A 14,363-nucleotide genomic window follows, 5' to 3' on the forward strand; every position below is an offset into this window, starting at 1 on the left:
CGCTCCAACTTCTAGAAGTGGCTCAGGTGTTGCCGCAAACAAAAGCCAACTGTTACGTATCTAGCTATCCTTGCTACAAAAGATGGGGCAAATTTCTAGTGTCAGATCAAACCGAGGGGAAAGTAATATGCCCATTTTACTAAATTTGGCTAAATTTGGCCCTTATGCTCACAGGAAACTATAGCTGAGCACATCATGGCTGTTGAGCTGGCGTACAGTCCTTGGTGTCTGGTTTGTATCTCGGTGTGAAACACCTTGATTATGAACAGACTTAAACAAACTAAATTTATTCTTCACTCTAGACAAACGGAGCAGGCTTTTCTTCTAGAGGCTCCCCATCTCCTTGCCTCAATAACACTGCTTAGCTTTGCTCCCTCTGTACCATAACAGTGACTGTCTACAGGTCTTGGATACTGTGCGAGGTTGCTGTGTGGGCGCCTGTAGCCTGTTCCACGGGGTATCATCAAACAGGGCTTGCTAGGAGCACGCAGCATGTTTGGAGTTAATTCTGACCAGATAATAAGGCTTGGAAACTCCTCCCCTTCTTCCTAAAGGTGAGTGTCTGTTTACAGGCATCACAGCGGAGAAGTGCTTTTATTTCAGTGTCGGTGTGACGAGCAGAATATCAGACAGCAGCCGCAGCAGTGTCTCAGATCACAGCCTGACAGGAGGAGAGAGACTGGTTTAGTGGTAAGCAGATTAATTTGCAGCCTGTGCTAGATGCCTTTAAAATGGTCTTTAAGGAACTTTCTTGCAAGCTTAGGGCTTTTGCAGCATCTTAATCTCAACCCATTCATTTGTTATGTCTGATTGAATTTCATTTTATGTCATTAACTGGAGCAATGTGGTGAGGGCTTTTTTCCCTGCTCTCAATAGTTTTGCAGTTGTTTGTAGGATAATTACGTGGGATTAGAATGAGGATTTCATTTCTCTATTAACAAAGCCACAGATCTAAGGGTTAAAGGACTAGACTGACAAGAGAAACTTCCTAGTGGGATAGCTCTACAGGGGTGGAAGGCAGGCCAGATAATTAGCTTCATCATATACATGCTGTATTCATGGAAAGTATACAAATTCCATTTCAGTCCAGCAAAGTTTACATATATTTCACATTTATTGCTTTAAAACTGCACACTTTGTAGCTATCTAAGATCCTCTCCTTTTTTTTTTCTCTAAGATTGCAAGGAATGAAAGGCTGATGTGAAAACAACTGTGTCAAAGAGCAGTGATTAGAAGAGTGAAATACTCAAATAAAGATAAACACTTAAATAAATATGTAAGATAAATACTAACATTGTAAATATATTCCAGTAGTTTTCCCTGCTCTGGAAGTTTGTGCAGAGACTTCTGTAAAACACAATTTATTTGCAACTTTTCCTCTTGCCATGATTACTCCTAGATTGGACAGAACAGTTGGGACTTCTCACGGGGGAGTAGCCCTGGTTCAGGCTGTGTAAAACCTATGAGTTCTTTTTTCATCTTTACATTATGGGCTACAATTCCTGCTGTGTAAAGTGTGGACCCCTCCTTTCTACTGCGGGAGACTAAGGACTCAAGAGTGGGTATTGGGGAAGAAGCCAGAGAAACCTCATTCTCGAACTTCCAGCTCTGGAACATGTCAGTGGACTCTTGTGGCAGGGCGTAGCCCACCATGATTAGCTGCTGCTGTGGTACAGACAAGCCACGCCAGCTGGGGAAGGAGGAATCAGTATTATTTTCATGGAGAAAGCAAGTAATTCTTTGTTGGATGCCAACAGGGGAGGTAGACCAGAGGGGAATAAGATCTCTGAAGTACATGTGGTGTAGGACACACATGTGATCATATAAAGAGTGAGGACTCTTGCAGGGGTTTGGTCCTGCCCTGGGCTATGCCGATACCAAAGGCACTGAGGACAGGAGCTTCCTTGTGCTAGGAGGATAGGATCTGCCATAGCTGGGAACTCACTGCTAGGAGAGATTACTGGCTGATCTGTCTGTGCACCAGATTTCCAAGGGGCTGTCTTCTGAAGGTTAAGAGCAGTCAGGTGCAAACCAGGGAGATAGCACCGAATGGACCTGGTGAGTGATGGCCCACCAGTTAGTACCCAGCCTGTGTGAATGCCAGGTTTAGGTAAATTCATTAACAGGCATTTTTTGTTGAATCAGGCATCCTGCAGCTGGGATCTGAGGGATCAGGTAAATCATCTGTTTCAGATATTTGGGGTGTACTTGGTTTCAATCTGCTGCAGCAAGAATGATTTCCTGTCACAGCAGACTGCTGGCCATTCCCATGTACTGGAGCCCACCCAAATTTCCATTCCTGCTGGTGCCACCAGGCTGCTCTCAGCTCCTTTCCACCAGAGCAGAAGAACACGTTCCTCGTGCCTCTGCTTCCCCTCGGGATGCAAGTGCTACTGCACCAAGGCAGAGGCCTCAGACTATGCAAAGGTGCGTGGGATGTGGGCAACATCACTTGAAAGTTAACCCCTGCAATGAACGTGTACAGAGGTTTGCTAAGGCATTGTGCCCTAGAGCTCCTTCGTCTGATAGCTGATTTAACGAGGGTTAAATTTTCACATGGTGGGTCATTTTAAAAGCACTCTGCAGCTGTGAACATTTGTTACATTAGGGCTGACGAGTGCTTTCAGGGGCCTCATTGAGTGAAAAATATAACTCCTGTACATGCCATATATCTCATGAACAGAGCACGTCCTAACCAGAGGTGTCTCAGGGACCCTCCCTTCTCCATTTGCTGCTGCGGACCCCTTTCTTCCCCCATTCCAGCACATTTCTACAGTGGCTACAGTAATTTGTTACATGGGCGACATTTAGAAAGGATTGATAGCTTATTTTTTTCAGCTGAGAAATAAATAGGGGAGCCAACACCATGTCAGCTGCCAGCTTGCCATACATCTGTCTCCAGTGCTCCACAGACTGCTGCTTGGGAATGACTAATTTTGCCAATAACATCCCTAAGTGTATTTATTATTTGTCTCCCTTTTTTCCTGATTGAATCCCTAGTTAATTCATCCCTGTATCCAGTCTTGGTGGTTAGGCATTGCTTTGCCAGGATCAGCCTGTGCAAACCTGACCCCAGCCTGCACTTATGGGTATGCAGAATCCTAGAACATATGGCTGGAAGAGACCAAGAGACCTGGAAAAGGTCATTTGGTCCATCTCCATGCCCCGCCACAGGACTGACATAAGATGCAGAACTCAGGGCTCTGACAAACATTACACTTAAGGCATGAATAGTTGGTTAATCACATCTTAAGTAGCAACTTGGCTACTCACTCAATCAATTAATGGCTTGCTAAAATGAAGAATAAGCCACAAAGTTATTACAGAAAATGTGAATAACTTTGTGGCTGGTTCTTTTTACGTCTTTTATTGAATGTGCCCAGCCTGTGGAGTATGCAGGAGCATTTGAAGACTCCCCTGTGTTACAGAGGCTGGGAGGCCCCCAGTCGGGAAGTGCACCATGCACTCCTGCACTGGGAGCCCCAGTCAGCTGATCAGGGCTCATGGTGTGCAGAAGCATGTGGTGCGCTCCCCTGGCTAGGAGCTCTGATCAGCTGACGGGGCTCCCAGCCATGGGGTGCATGGTGTGCTTCTGCAGTTAGGAGTCAAGCATGTTACTTGCTAGTTCAGGGGGAGCCTGAGATCATGATTGATAGGATCCTGCATCAGATCCCATCACATCTTTACATTAATGTCTGTCAGGGGCCTCACTGTAGGAAAATGTACAAGTGTATGAGGTCAGGGCTAGGCAAAGATCTTGCCCAGAAGATCAAGTCACTGGATTATTTTGCTTTTTTTTTTGGTTACCATGAAGTTGCTGCAATTTTATGAAAAGATATGCTTATGCAATGTTGCCTCAATGTGGATGAACACCCATGACCATTTTGGAGCATATTGTGTGATAGTTATTGAGGAAGCATAATGTATTATTGAATGTAGATAGTGGAGTGTGACATTAAAACCTTAAGCAGCAGCTTGAAATAGCAACACGCAATGAATCAAATCCACATACCAGTTTAAACAAGTCACAGTCACTCTTCAGTCACTGCTCAGTTGAAAAAGACACTGATGAGTTTGTGGGGCAAATCTTTCTGGGGGATCCATTTTCTGGCATATTGAACCTCAATCCTAATTATATACTGCCTTGGAGAAAGACAGAACTTATGTAGCTGCCAGCTGTATCCTGAAGATAACAAATAACTAAGATTTGGTTTTGAACCAAAGGCAGTGTTGGCTGCAACGTGTATGGCAGAAGGAAGGACTAGTTGAAAATGAAAAAAATGTCTCTGGAAACTGATTTTCAAGGACACTGATAGCTTATGATCCAATGTTCTTCTTTGCTTTCTCTTCCTTTTTTTCTGCTATGTGTGTACATTGAGGGCTGTCTCTTGCAATAGTAACATGAGAACTGTGGGTTTCTGGTAACCAAAAACTTGGTTTATCTATTGAAAAATCAAGTTTCCAGGTACCACATTTCTAAAAAAGTCAAATAAGTTGTTTTAGATGTTTTCACAATGAGATTTTCTAGTGTGCAGTTTTGAAATAAAGTCGGCCAAAATATAGTAAAAACGAAGGTGGAGAAAGAGGTTAAAAATCCCCCAAATGAAATGAAATACTTGGCATTAACCCAAATGAAATTCATTCATTCATTCTTTCTTCTTCTTTTTTTACACTGAGGAAACAAAAAACATTTCAGGATGACCTGAAGCAAATTTAATTTCAATAGTTTGGTTTGGCCAGGAAATATAAACATCTGTTATTCACACAGACCAAGTCATCATGTTCCCTGAAGTCAGATCTGGAAAGGCATTGTGCAAGCCTCAGAGAGGTAACTCACCTGCACTTGGCTGATTTTGGATTCCCTACACAACGTCTATAGTCTCGCATCCAGATTATGGAAAGCAGAAGTCAAGAGGAGCTTATTGGTAAGGCAGCTTATTTCTCCTGTTGGACTTGGACCTGAAACACTATCCTTCGATGCTGTCACTAGGTGGGGTGGTTCGAGTCTGTTTTACCAGCAGCAAATCTAGCTTGAGGCAGTAGCAAACAGGATGCTGGTAAAATAGCTCTTGAAAACCAGAATGCAGAACCAAGTAGATGCATGATGGATGAATGCAGACAGGACACCACACGTGCAAATAAATGTGAAGTACTGGGAGCAGAACAAGCACCCATAACTAGATTTGGAGAGCTCCACATTTGCAGAGGCCCAAACGAGGGGAACAGGCAATAAAGCCGTGCCTATGGAAAAACACAATCATATTAGCATAGAAAACAGCTTGGGGTTCATGACTTGACAATCATAGTCACAGCTGCAAAGCCCAGTAATTCTAGTGTGAACAGAGCTGGAGAGCAACAGTAGTGACTTGTCTGCCTGTTAAGATTGGACTCCTGAAGCACTGTTCAGATTTGCAGACCCTCCCTCAAATCACTTCCCTCACCGTGTTTCCCTCAGAAGTGTGCACATCTTGGTGTGGAGACTGCTAGCTGTTAGGGGCGCCCCGCAACAAGGGGGTTAACACAGGAAGAGAAGCCTGGGAAGTGTTGATATGCAGCTCTGTCTCAGACTTTGGACCCGAGCTGGTCATTTCTCCATGTTAAGCTGGCTCTGGATTCGACCTGGCAGTCTGGGCTGGGCTGGCTTGAGCTTTGAGGTTTACATGTTGAGGTTAAATGTTTCTCCCCAGACTGCTGGAGTCTGAATTAAAGGTCCAGTTCAGGGCATAGACTTTAAGGGTGACATGTGGGATTCATTGAAGTTTTGCTGTTGTCTGTTTAATTCACACTATTTAGTTCCACTATTTAATTCACAAAGTGAATATCCCTAGTCTACTACTGACTGTCTCATCTCAGACAGACAGAAACTTACCTGGTGTAATTTTCACTGTGTTTTTCCATCAATGGAAGTTAAGTCAGGATCAAGATCAGACAGATGTGATGGTATCTCAGGGTGGCCCCTATAATAAGTGGCTGTTCCTGTGCCTCGCGACTGGGCAGAGGAAGAGCACATAAAAGCCCACTGTCTTTAACACATGGCTATCCGGAGTGGAGGAGGAAGCCAAAGCAGTCTAATTTACACTTGTGGAGCTTTTCATATTAGGGGTGATTCTCCACTGGATTGGGCAAAGCTGCTCTGGCTCAGGGGTCTCACAGCATCTGGTGAAGTGAACTTGGTTCACAAAAGCTTCTGCTCTCTCTCTCTGTATCCTATTTAGTTAGTCTGTAAAGGTGCATATCTACCCTGCCTTCAGGGATTGGTATCATCTGTCTGCTGCTATCTCAGTTTCACCAGTGTAAATATTTTCTCCGTCTTATCCTTGGTCATTCACTCTCCTCTGCCATTTATAGCTGCACCATGTGAGGGACAGAATTTGGTTCCAAAAGAAAGCATATCAGATGATTTAAGTTGCCTATTGATCACATGGACATTGTATAGAGGTAATTTGCTCACCCTTAGGGAAGAGGAGATTCTTTACTGTGGTGTTTTTCAAACTTTTTTCATTTACAGACCCCTAAAAATTTTTGATTGGCAGTGTGGACCCCTTTGGAAATTTCAAGTGGATGTGTCCTTTTGAATTGTAAGTGTGGGTATTCACATATATTTGGTTGATCATAGTCATCTTTTATGGACCCTGTAAACATAGTCTGCAGCCCTACCAGGGGCTGTGGACTACAGGTTGAAAACCACTGCTCAACTGTAATGAAGAAAAAGTACCTAGAGACCAACCAGAGTCTACCAGACCCCACAAGGTAAACTTATTAAAATGCATTCACTGACCTTGTTGCTCCAGTTGGGGAGTTGCTTTTTTAATCTGTTTTTTAAAATAGCATTTAATTAGTTTTTAATAGTATTTAATTACAGAAGCAATGGAGAGACCATTCCAAAATTTGCCCGTATGCATTATAATTTGGAAGGACGAAAGATGAGTTTGAAAGGTCTGTCCTACTTATTAGTGATACAGAGAATGGATTCTGAAAAAGCATCACCGGCTTGCTTTGGCTTCTTGTTTTGAGTTCACTTCCTCCAGATCTCAATTTAAATATTTTTATTAAAATAAAAGCACCCTACACCAGACTAAAATGCTGGCATCCCCCTTCCTCTTCCCACGGGTAATTGATGAAATATTTACAACCAAAGCAGAACTGTCAGGGGGGAGGAGCAGCAGAAGTGACAGCGCCTGTTGTATGGGATTTTTAATTAAAACCCCCAACATCTCAAAAAGTTTCATAAATCAAACGCCTTGAACATCTGCTTGTAATGGTTTGCAATCCTTTTCTTAAAGCATAGCTGTCATTTTGAAAATGTCCTCAAAGGGTTCTCTGTCTTTAATTATGCACTCAGCAGTCATGGAGCTCAGATGAAAGAAATGGGAGACTAGATGCTTTCTGGAACTGGCGCACAACTAGGACTGGTAGGCCAGGGAGGATGGTCCAGTGGTTAGGATGCTGGTTGGGAGCTCCAGAGACTTGGGTTCAGTTCATTGTTCTGCCGCAGACTTCCTGTGTAACCATGGGGAAGTCTCTTGTCTATACTGTGTCCTTGCCACGTCCCTGCAGGGATGTTCCCGTGTGTGCCCTGCTTGTTGGCTCCTGCTTTAGGGAAGTAACTCTCTAGTCTGTCAGACACAGTGATCTCAAGAGTAGCCATGGTGGAGATGCCCCTTGAGTGGTTTCACTGACATGTTTCCAGGTTTAGAGCATGTGAGTGGAAATGGGTGGAGAGGACAAAGTCAGGAGCATCTGTCCTGGGATGCACTGAGGATGAGGTATAGACATACTCTTAGTGCTGCAGTTCCTTCTGTAACCTGGGGGGCCGTAGCACTTCCCTACCTCTCTGTGGGGTTGAAGATACCGATGTCTCAGACTTGTTATTGGGAGCCATATAAGCATTGTAAAGTCCCACGTTAGTTAAAGAAGCACGGTCCATACTGTGACACTGACTCATATGAAAAATAGCCCTAGGTCTGAGGGAAGCCTTTTTCAATCATATTATCTGATTTCTAATAAATTATTCATAATTTTTCAGTTGACTTTATAAGGAGTTCTCTACATCCCATGGAGGTTTTGAGGGATCTTTACAGCAGGACAGAAAGTGTCGAACTACACAGGGGAAATGGTGACCACTGCCTGTGCTCAAACCATCATGTGCTTGAGGGGAACAAACTAAAGCAGTGGTGCTCAAACTTATGGGGCTGGGGGCCAGATGAGTGGCATGGGGTGGATCCCATGGGTAGAGTCAGTTCATGGGCTGGATCCAGCGTGGAGTCAGCATGTAAGGTCAGTCCATGGGCATGTTAGCCCAGCCCAATGCCCTGGACCTGGCTGTGGGGCTGTTCAATCCATCCCATGGGCTGCTTATAGGTCTGGAAATTTGACAGCAGAGGAGCAGTGAAGGGCAGGAGGTTGAGCACCACTGAACTAGAGCAATAAAGTAAATGGTTCTTTTTTGATAACCTCTTCCATTTGTAATACCTTAATTTACTTTTAAATTCAATTTTTATGTCTGCAAAGGCAAGGCCAGACCCACTGTTGGCCATATCACAATTGCATTAATGATGGACCTTTAAGTAACATTACATACTCAGAATTTCTTTGGACCAATGACATGTTTAATCTACTTTGTGAAGCTGATCAAACACTTCACTTATTGGGCAACTTTTCTCTTTCAGAGATTGCAGCTGAGCATTGTGCTTCCATCAGACTACTCACTAACATGGTCAGAGCCTCTTACAAGGTCAACAGCTAGTGACACAGCAAAGACATAACTTCTAGCAGCTTGAACAAATATGAAACCAATCTCTCTTGATCTTCTTTTGGTATCATTTAACAGATGCAAGCACAGATTGAGCAACATTCAGACAAGGACTAACACAGTGTAATGAAATAAGAAGGGTGCTGCAGTCCTGTCATGGTTTGCTACCTCCAGCAGTAATATTTATAAGACTCTGGAGAAAAAGAAAGGATCACGTTACCTTTGGAAAGCTGTTGCCCCCTGGAAGCAGGGGGATGAATCAGACACAGCATTACTGTTCTCTCAGGGTGGGTCCCTGCAGTGACTTCCTCCCTTGCCTTTAAGGTCTGTAGAGACCAAGCCGGCTGCCCCTGCCGTCACCTGAGAAGACCGGCAGTAGTCTGACATTGGTTGGGGTGCTCTGGGCTTTCCTCTTCGTTCTCACAGCAGTTGCCAGCTCAGCCAGTTACTTTATGCCCGACTGGCTTCTTGGTTCCCAGCTGGGGAAGCCAGTTCCATTTGGCCTCTTCCGCTGGTGCACATACCCTGCCCAGATACATGAGAGGAGCCTGGTGATGATGGAAGAGCGTGGGCGGTATGCCAGTTTTGATGCCATTCCCAGCTTGTCTTGGCAGATCTGCACTGTGGTGACAGGGGCTGGCTGTGCCATGCTGCTCCCGGTGGCATTAGCAGCCATCCTGGGTTGCTGTGCGGAAGAGACCATCTCTTGGATGATGGGGTGTTTCTTGGGGGCAGTCCCATTTGTAAGAGGTAATATCAGTAGCTTTTGTTATATCAGTTCCTTGACTGGTTTCAGGCCGCTGATGGGCAACAAGTGTGCACACATATGTACACCCTGAACAGGGAGTCAATGCATATGCCCAGTACCATGCTATGAGCAGCTACATGACAAGTATAGAACATGTGGAGCAGATGCAACCTGCTTCCCAGTGAGGCTCTTTGCTGGTGTGGTCATGCAGCAAAAATGCAGAGCATCTACAGACACAGTTCTTTGGGTAGATGTGATTTCTTTCTTTAGACCAACTAAATAGTTGGAAAAATTGTTCTTTGCAAGCTTTCAGGCACATCTACAACTTTTGGGCTTAGGGGTACATCTACTTCAGCTGAAGGCACTGCTTCAGCCAGGTGCCTAAATTTTCCCCTATGTACTAAAGCATCCTCACATGAGGGTGCTCTGTGTAACTTCGATAGCCTACATCCAGAAGGATTTTAGCTATAAAAGCTTTTGAAACTAGCAAAGCAGAGGATGAAAAACCCTGGGAACTAGAGTTGCATTTAGTGGCACTTTTAAGGGCGCTAAGATTTGTAGTTTCTTCATTTGACATCTTAGAATGTGATGGACTTGCCCCGCCAGCCTGCTTGTGTTTGCTTGGAAGGGCTTCCAACTCAACAAAACAAAGAGACATTGTTAAAAATGCAGATCCAGGCTTATTGGCAAGAGCCCTAGGGAAGCTATAACAAGGATGGTGCCAAAATGCAAATGTTTTAATTGACTTCTGGCCTCCAGAGCTCTGTAACAGATGCATCTCTCTCCAGGATCTTCCCCCCATGCAGGCAAGTCACCCTTAACAACAGAGTACAAACTGCTTTGAACAGATCCTTTCAGAATCAGGCAGCCTGCCATGCAATGTCAGACAGTAACACAAGGAGAGCAGTATTCTGCATGCTGGTACACAAAGGGGAAGGAAGTAGGATAGGCTTATGGCTAAAGCACAGGACAAATACATAAAAGACTTCAATTCATTTCCTGATTCTGTCTCAGACTTCTGTACCCTGAGTTAAAAACTTGGTTAGAGCCAGCATCAAAGTCCTCTCGTAGGGGTCTAAAATAGGACTTAGGCAGAATGTAGGGATCTAACTCACAACAAGCAATCCAGATCGACTCCACTGTAGTGGCCATGCAACCACTTAGGTGAGTAGAATCAGTAGGTGTCTTCATCTTGGCCTGAACCTAAGCACCCAAAATGGGCTACTGAACATGCTTTGATGAGATTCAAAATCAAGCACGCCTGCCTATGCTTTGCTGTAAGACAGACTAGTGCTAGGAAGCATCTACTTTTTGCCTCAGTCCATGGTCTTTTAGGTCAACCCATGGCATGCAGGCACAAGTGGCATGGGCAGCTTCTGTGTGTGGCACATGGCAGACTGGGGAGGGAACAGACAGCACAGTGGCAGAGAGGGCAGGGGGCAGAAAGCAGAACAGCATATTGGGCAGGGGAAGGGGATTGGAGTGGCACTTGAGGAGGGCGCAAGGCTAATTTGTGGCATGCCTGACAAAAAGGTTGACTCCCAAAAGGTTGTGTTAGGTGCTTGTATATCACACCTAGTGCACGACTGATACAGAGAGCATGGAGTTCAGTACAAAGCACAGCACCTTACATTTGTTGCCCAATAGCTTATTGGTTTGAGCACATGCCCAAGAAGTAGGAACCTGAACTCTATGCCTTCTTCAACCTGGGAGCGCTCAAACCCACATCTGGCACTTCTGAGGATAGTGCCCCAACCATTAGCCTGTAGAACAGTTTAGTTGTGGGCATATACCGTCTCTCCTGTTGAAACTGAGGGTGCAGGATTCACGAGCACTGAAGGAGAGAAAGCAAGAGGAAGAATGACCCCATGACTAGGGACAGACATGCATAAACTGGTTATGCAGTTTATGCATAAACTGGTTTAAGTGATCAGAAATTGGTTTAAACCTGTAACAGAACTGATGTTCAGTACACATAAACCAGTTTGAAAATGGCTGAAACCAGTGTGAGAGAAACCTGATTGAATGTAGTATGAGACTTAACTGATTTGGGTCAAACTGGTTTATGAAATGTCTGTCTCAAACCCCTTCCTGGTTTAAGTTAAAACAGGCTCCCCCAGCATCTCGGCATGCTGTCTGGGCTGGGCGGGGCTCTCTGCTCCACATCAGAGCTAGCCCCTCCCCTCTGCTCCCTTGCTGGAGCTCCAGCAGAGACTGCAGGCATCTGCCTGGCTCCCCCCTGCTTCCCACCCCCTCCCCACTCCCTGCTAAGTAGGGATTCCAGTGTCCCCTCTGCCTTACACAGACACACAGCATTAGCTAGCAAACCACAAGCTGGCTATGGTCCCTGCAGTGGCAGATGGGACAAAGGCAGAATCAACAGGTGGCTGGTAATGCCCCTCTGTTGCTTTCTTAATTGGGTGATAAATGCTGTGTTATCAATTCCTTGCTGGTAAGGTTAGGAGGGTGGGGGGAACCCCTCCCTAATCAGAGCAGCCTGCCAGGGTCTGGCCATGTGACCCTCAGTTCAGCACTATGGAAGGGAAGGGAGGTCTGCTCTAGCACCCCCCAGGCTTCTAGCCTGAGCCACGGCAGGCATGTGCCTGCATTTTTTTTAGTTCAGGGGGGATGTATGTACAGTTACAAACTGGTTTTTCCTAGCCAGGTTAGACTAACCTGCAAAGATTGAATCAATTCAGACTCTGTTTTTTTGAATGTTTGTCGTTAGCCCATAAGCCCAGTGAAGATGGAATTCCCGTGGGAGGGGAAAAGACCTGGGTCCTGGGCCCTTCAGCCAGGGTAATTTCTGTCTAATATGAGATGCATAAACAGTCCTGGGAACTATGTCTTTTCCTGTCTATTTTTTTGCTATAACTGGCTCTCATGTGGAATAAAAATCCTTTATTTCATAAAAATCCTTTGCTTTTCATAACATCCCAGTCTGAGCTGGCATCTCACTGCGTTTACTCTGTTGTTTCATGTTAAGGAAGCTTCCCAGATTTTATATTTTTTACTAGTACTGGTGGCTGTGTGGTAGCATTTCTGTTTACCACAAGGGAGATCTGAGTTCGAGTCCCAGCTGGGTTGACTTGAGGTGAGTGAAGTAACAGGGAGAAATTCTTGGCATTCAATACTGACAAGTGCAGGGTACTGCACCTAGGGAGGAAGAACCAGCAGCATGCCTACAGGCTGGGGAACTCCCTTCTTGTCCGCACAGAGGCAGAAAAGGATCTTGGAGTCATTATTGACTCCAAGATGAACATGGGCCGACAATGTGGGTACACAGTCAGGAAGGCCAACCGCACCTTGTCATGCATCCACAGATGCATCTCAAGCAGGTCCAAGGAGGTGATCCTCCCCCTCTATATGACATTGGTCAGGCTACAGCTGGAGTACTGTGTCCAGTTCTGGGCGCTGCACTTCAAGAGGGATGTGGACAACATCAAGAGGGTCCAGGGGAGGGTCACTCACATGATCAGGGGTCAGCAGGGCAGGCCCTACAAGGAGAGACTACGGGACCTGAACCTGTTTAGCCTCCACAACAGAAGGCTGAGGGGGGACCTGATGGCTATCTATAAATTTGCCAGCAGGCAGTGGGAGAGTCCCTGTTCCCCTGAGCATTACTGGGAGTAACAAGGAGTAACAGCCATAAGTTGATGGAGAGTAGATTCAGGCTAGATATCAGGATGCGCTACTTCACTGTCAGGGCAGCTAGGATCTGGAACCAACTTCCAAGGGAAGTGGTGCTCACTCTTACCCTGGAGGTCTTCAAAATGAGGCCAGGTAGACACCTAGCCAGGGTCGTTTGACCCCAGTACTCTTTCCTGCTCATGGCAGGGGGTCGGACTTGATGATCTGCTCAGGTCCCTTCTAAACCTACCAACTATGAAACTATGCATGGGCCAAATCCAAAGCCACTGAGTTCAGTGGAAATGATTCTCCTTTTTGTTCAACTGTTCCAGGCTCCACACCTGGAATCATTTGCATTTCTAGGTTGGGGAGAAAAATTGATTGGGGGCTGAGACTCTTGGAATTATCCTGGAAGCATGTTCTCTGCCTGCCTGCATTCTGGACAGTGTGTGACATTCCCCACCATGCAGGGGCTTGCCCAGTTTATTCAATTGAAATACAAGCATTAAACAGTCTCATGTTCTAGTCCAGCTTGTGAGAAATATGGGAATTGCAGGAGAATTGCATGTATTTGCAGCTTTGGTTGTTAGCAGACATTTTTTCCTTTGGTTGTTAGCAGACATTTTTTATGAATGTGTCTTTTGGAGATATTGTTGGATTATTTTTCATTTTGTATTTGACTCCACTTTGGTTAGGCAGCCCTGTTTTCTATTGCCAGGGCAAAGCAATAGCAAGAGAAAGCTGAGCAGAGTCTGCATTCCCAGAACTTTTAGTCAACTGCAAGAGTTGTATTCAAGTTTTACTAAAGTAGAAACACATGAGTATGTTTTACTACCATCTTGCTAGTATTTAAGGTACCTCACATTCCTGCGCAGAACAGTAGAGAAGACAGTTTGTTTACAGCCTGTATTTCACTAGATTTCAGACTACACAAGCTATGATCTACATACATATCTGAACAGAAACAGCAATCACCCTAAACACACCAAGAAAGCTGTGATATACAGCCAAGCCTTCAGATACCACCAAATTTACACTGAGGAGAACACCTGGGATTGCCACCTCACCAATCTTAGAAAGGCTTTCACCCAACAAGGACACTCCTCCAGAGCAATAGATTGCACATTTGAAAGAGCCACCTGGATACCACGTGAAGAATTGCTGCAGTACAGAAGAAACCCCCCCATGAATCGCACACTGCTGGTTATGACATATCACCCCTACCTCAAACCC

General features: G+C 45.2%; 1 protein-coding gene and 1 long non-coding RNA gene across 2 annotated transcripts in view; both read left to right on the forward strand.

Annotated features, from left to right (window-relative positions):
* The first annotated feature begins 348 nt into the window (after positions 1–348).
* LOC109300724 lies at positions 349–6,544 on the forward strand. The gene is made up of 3 exons (XR_002098310.1): positions 349–690; positions 4,769–4,925; positions 6,509–6,544. It is a non-coding gene; the product is annotated as an uncharacterized LOC109300724 (long non-coding RNA).
* A 1,136-nt stretch (positions 6,545–7,680) lies between these two features.
* LHFPL1 (lipoma HMGIC fusion partner-like 1) overlaps positions 7,681–14,363 on the forward strand; it is a 43,188-nt gene continuing 36,505 nt past the window's right edge. Inside the window, 3 exon segments of the mRNA XM_019521043.1 lie at positions 7,681–7,701; positions 9,085–9,495; positions 9,683–9,702. Coding sequence (XP_019376588.1) covers positions 7,681–7,701; positions 9,085–9,495; positions 9,683–9,702 — 452 coding nt within the window.

The sequence above is a fragment of the Gavialis gangeticus genome, unplaced genomic scaffold (genome assembly GCF_001723915.1).
Source record: "Gavialis gangeticus isolate Ggan-Ray unplaced genomic scaffold, GavGan_comp1, whole genome shotgun sequence".
NCBI lineage: Eukaryota > Metazoa > Chordata > Crocodylia > Gavialidae > Gavialis > Gavialis gangeticus.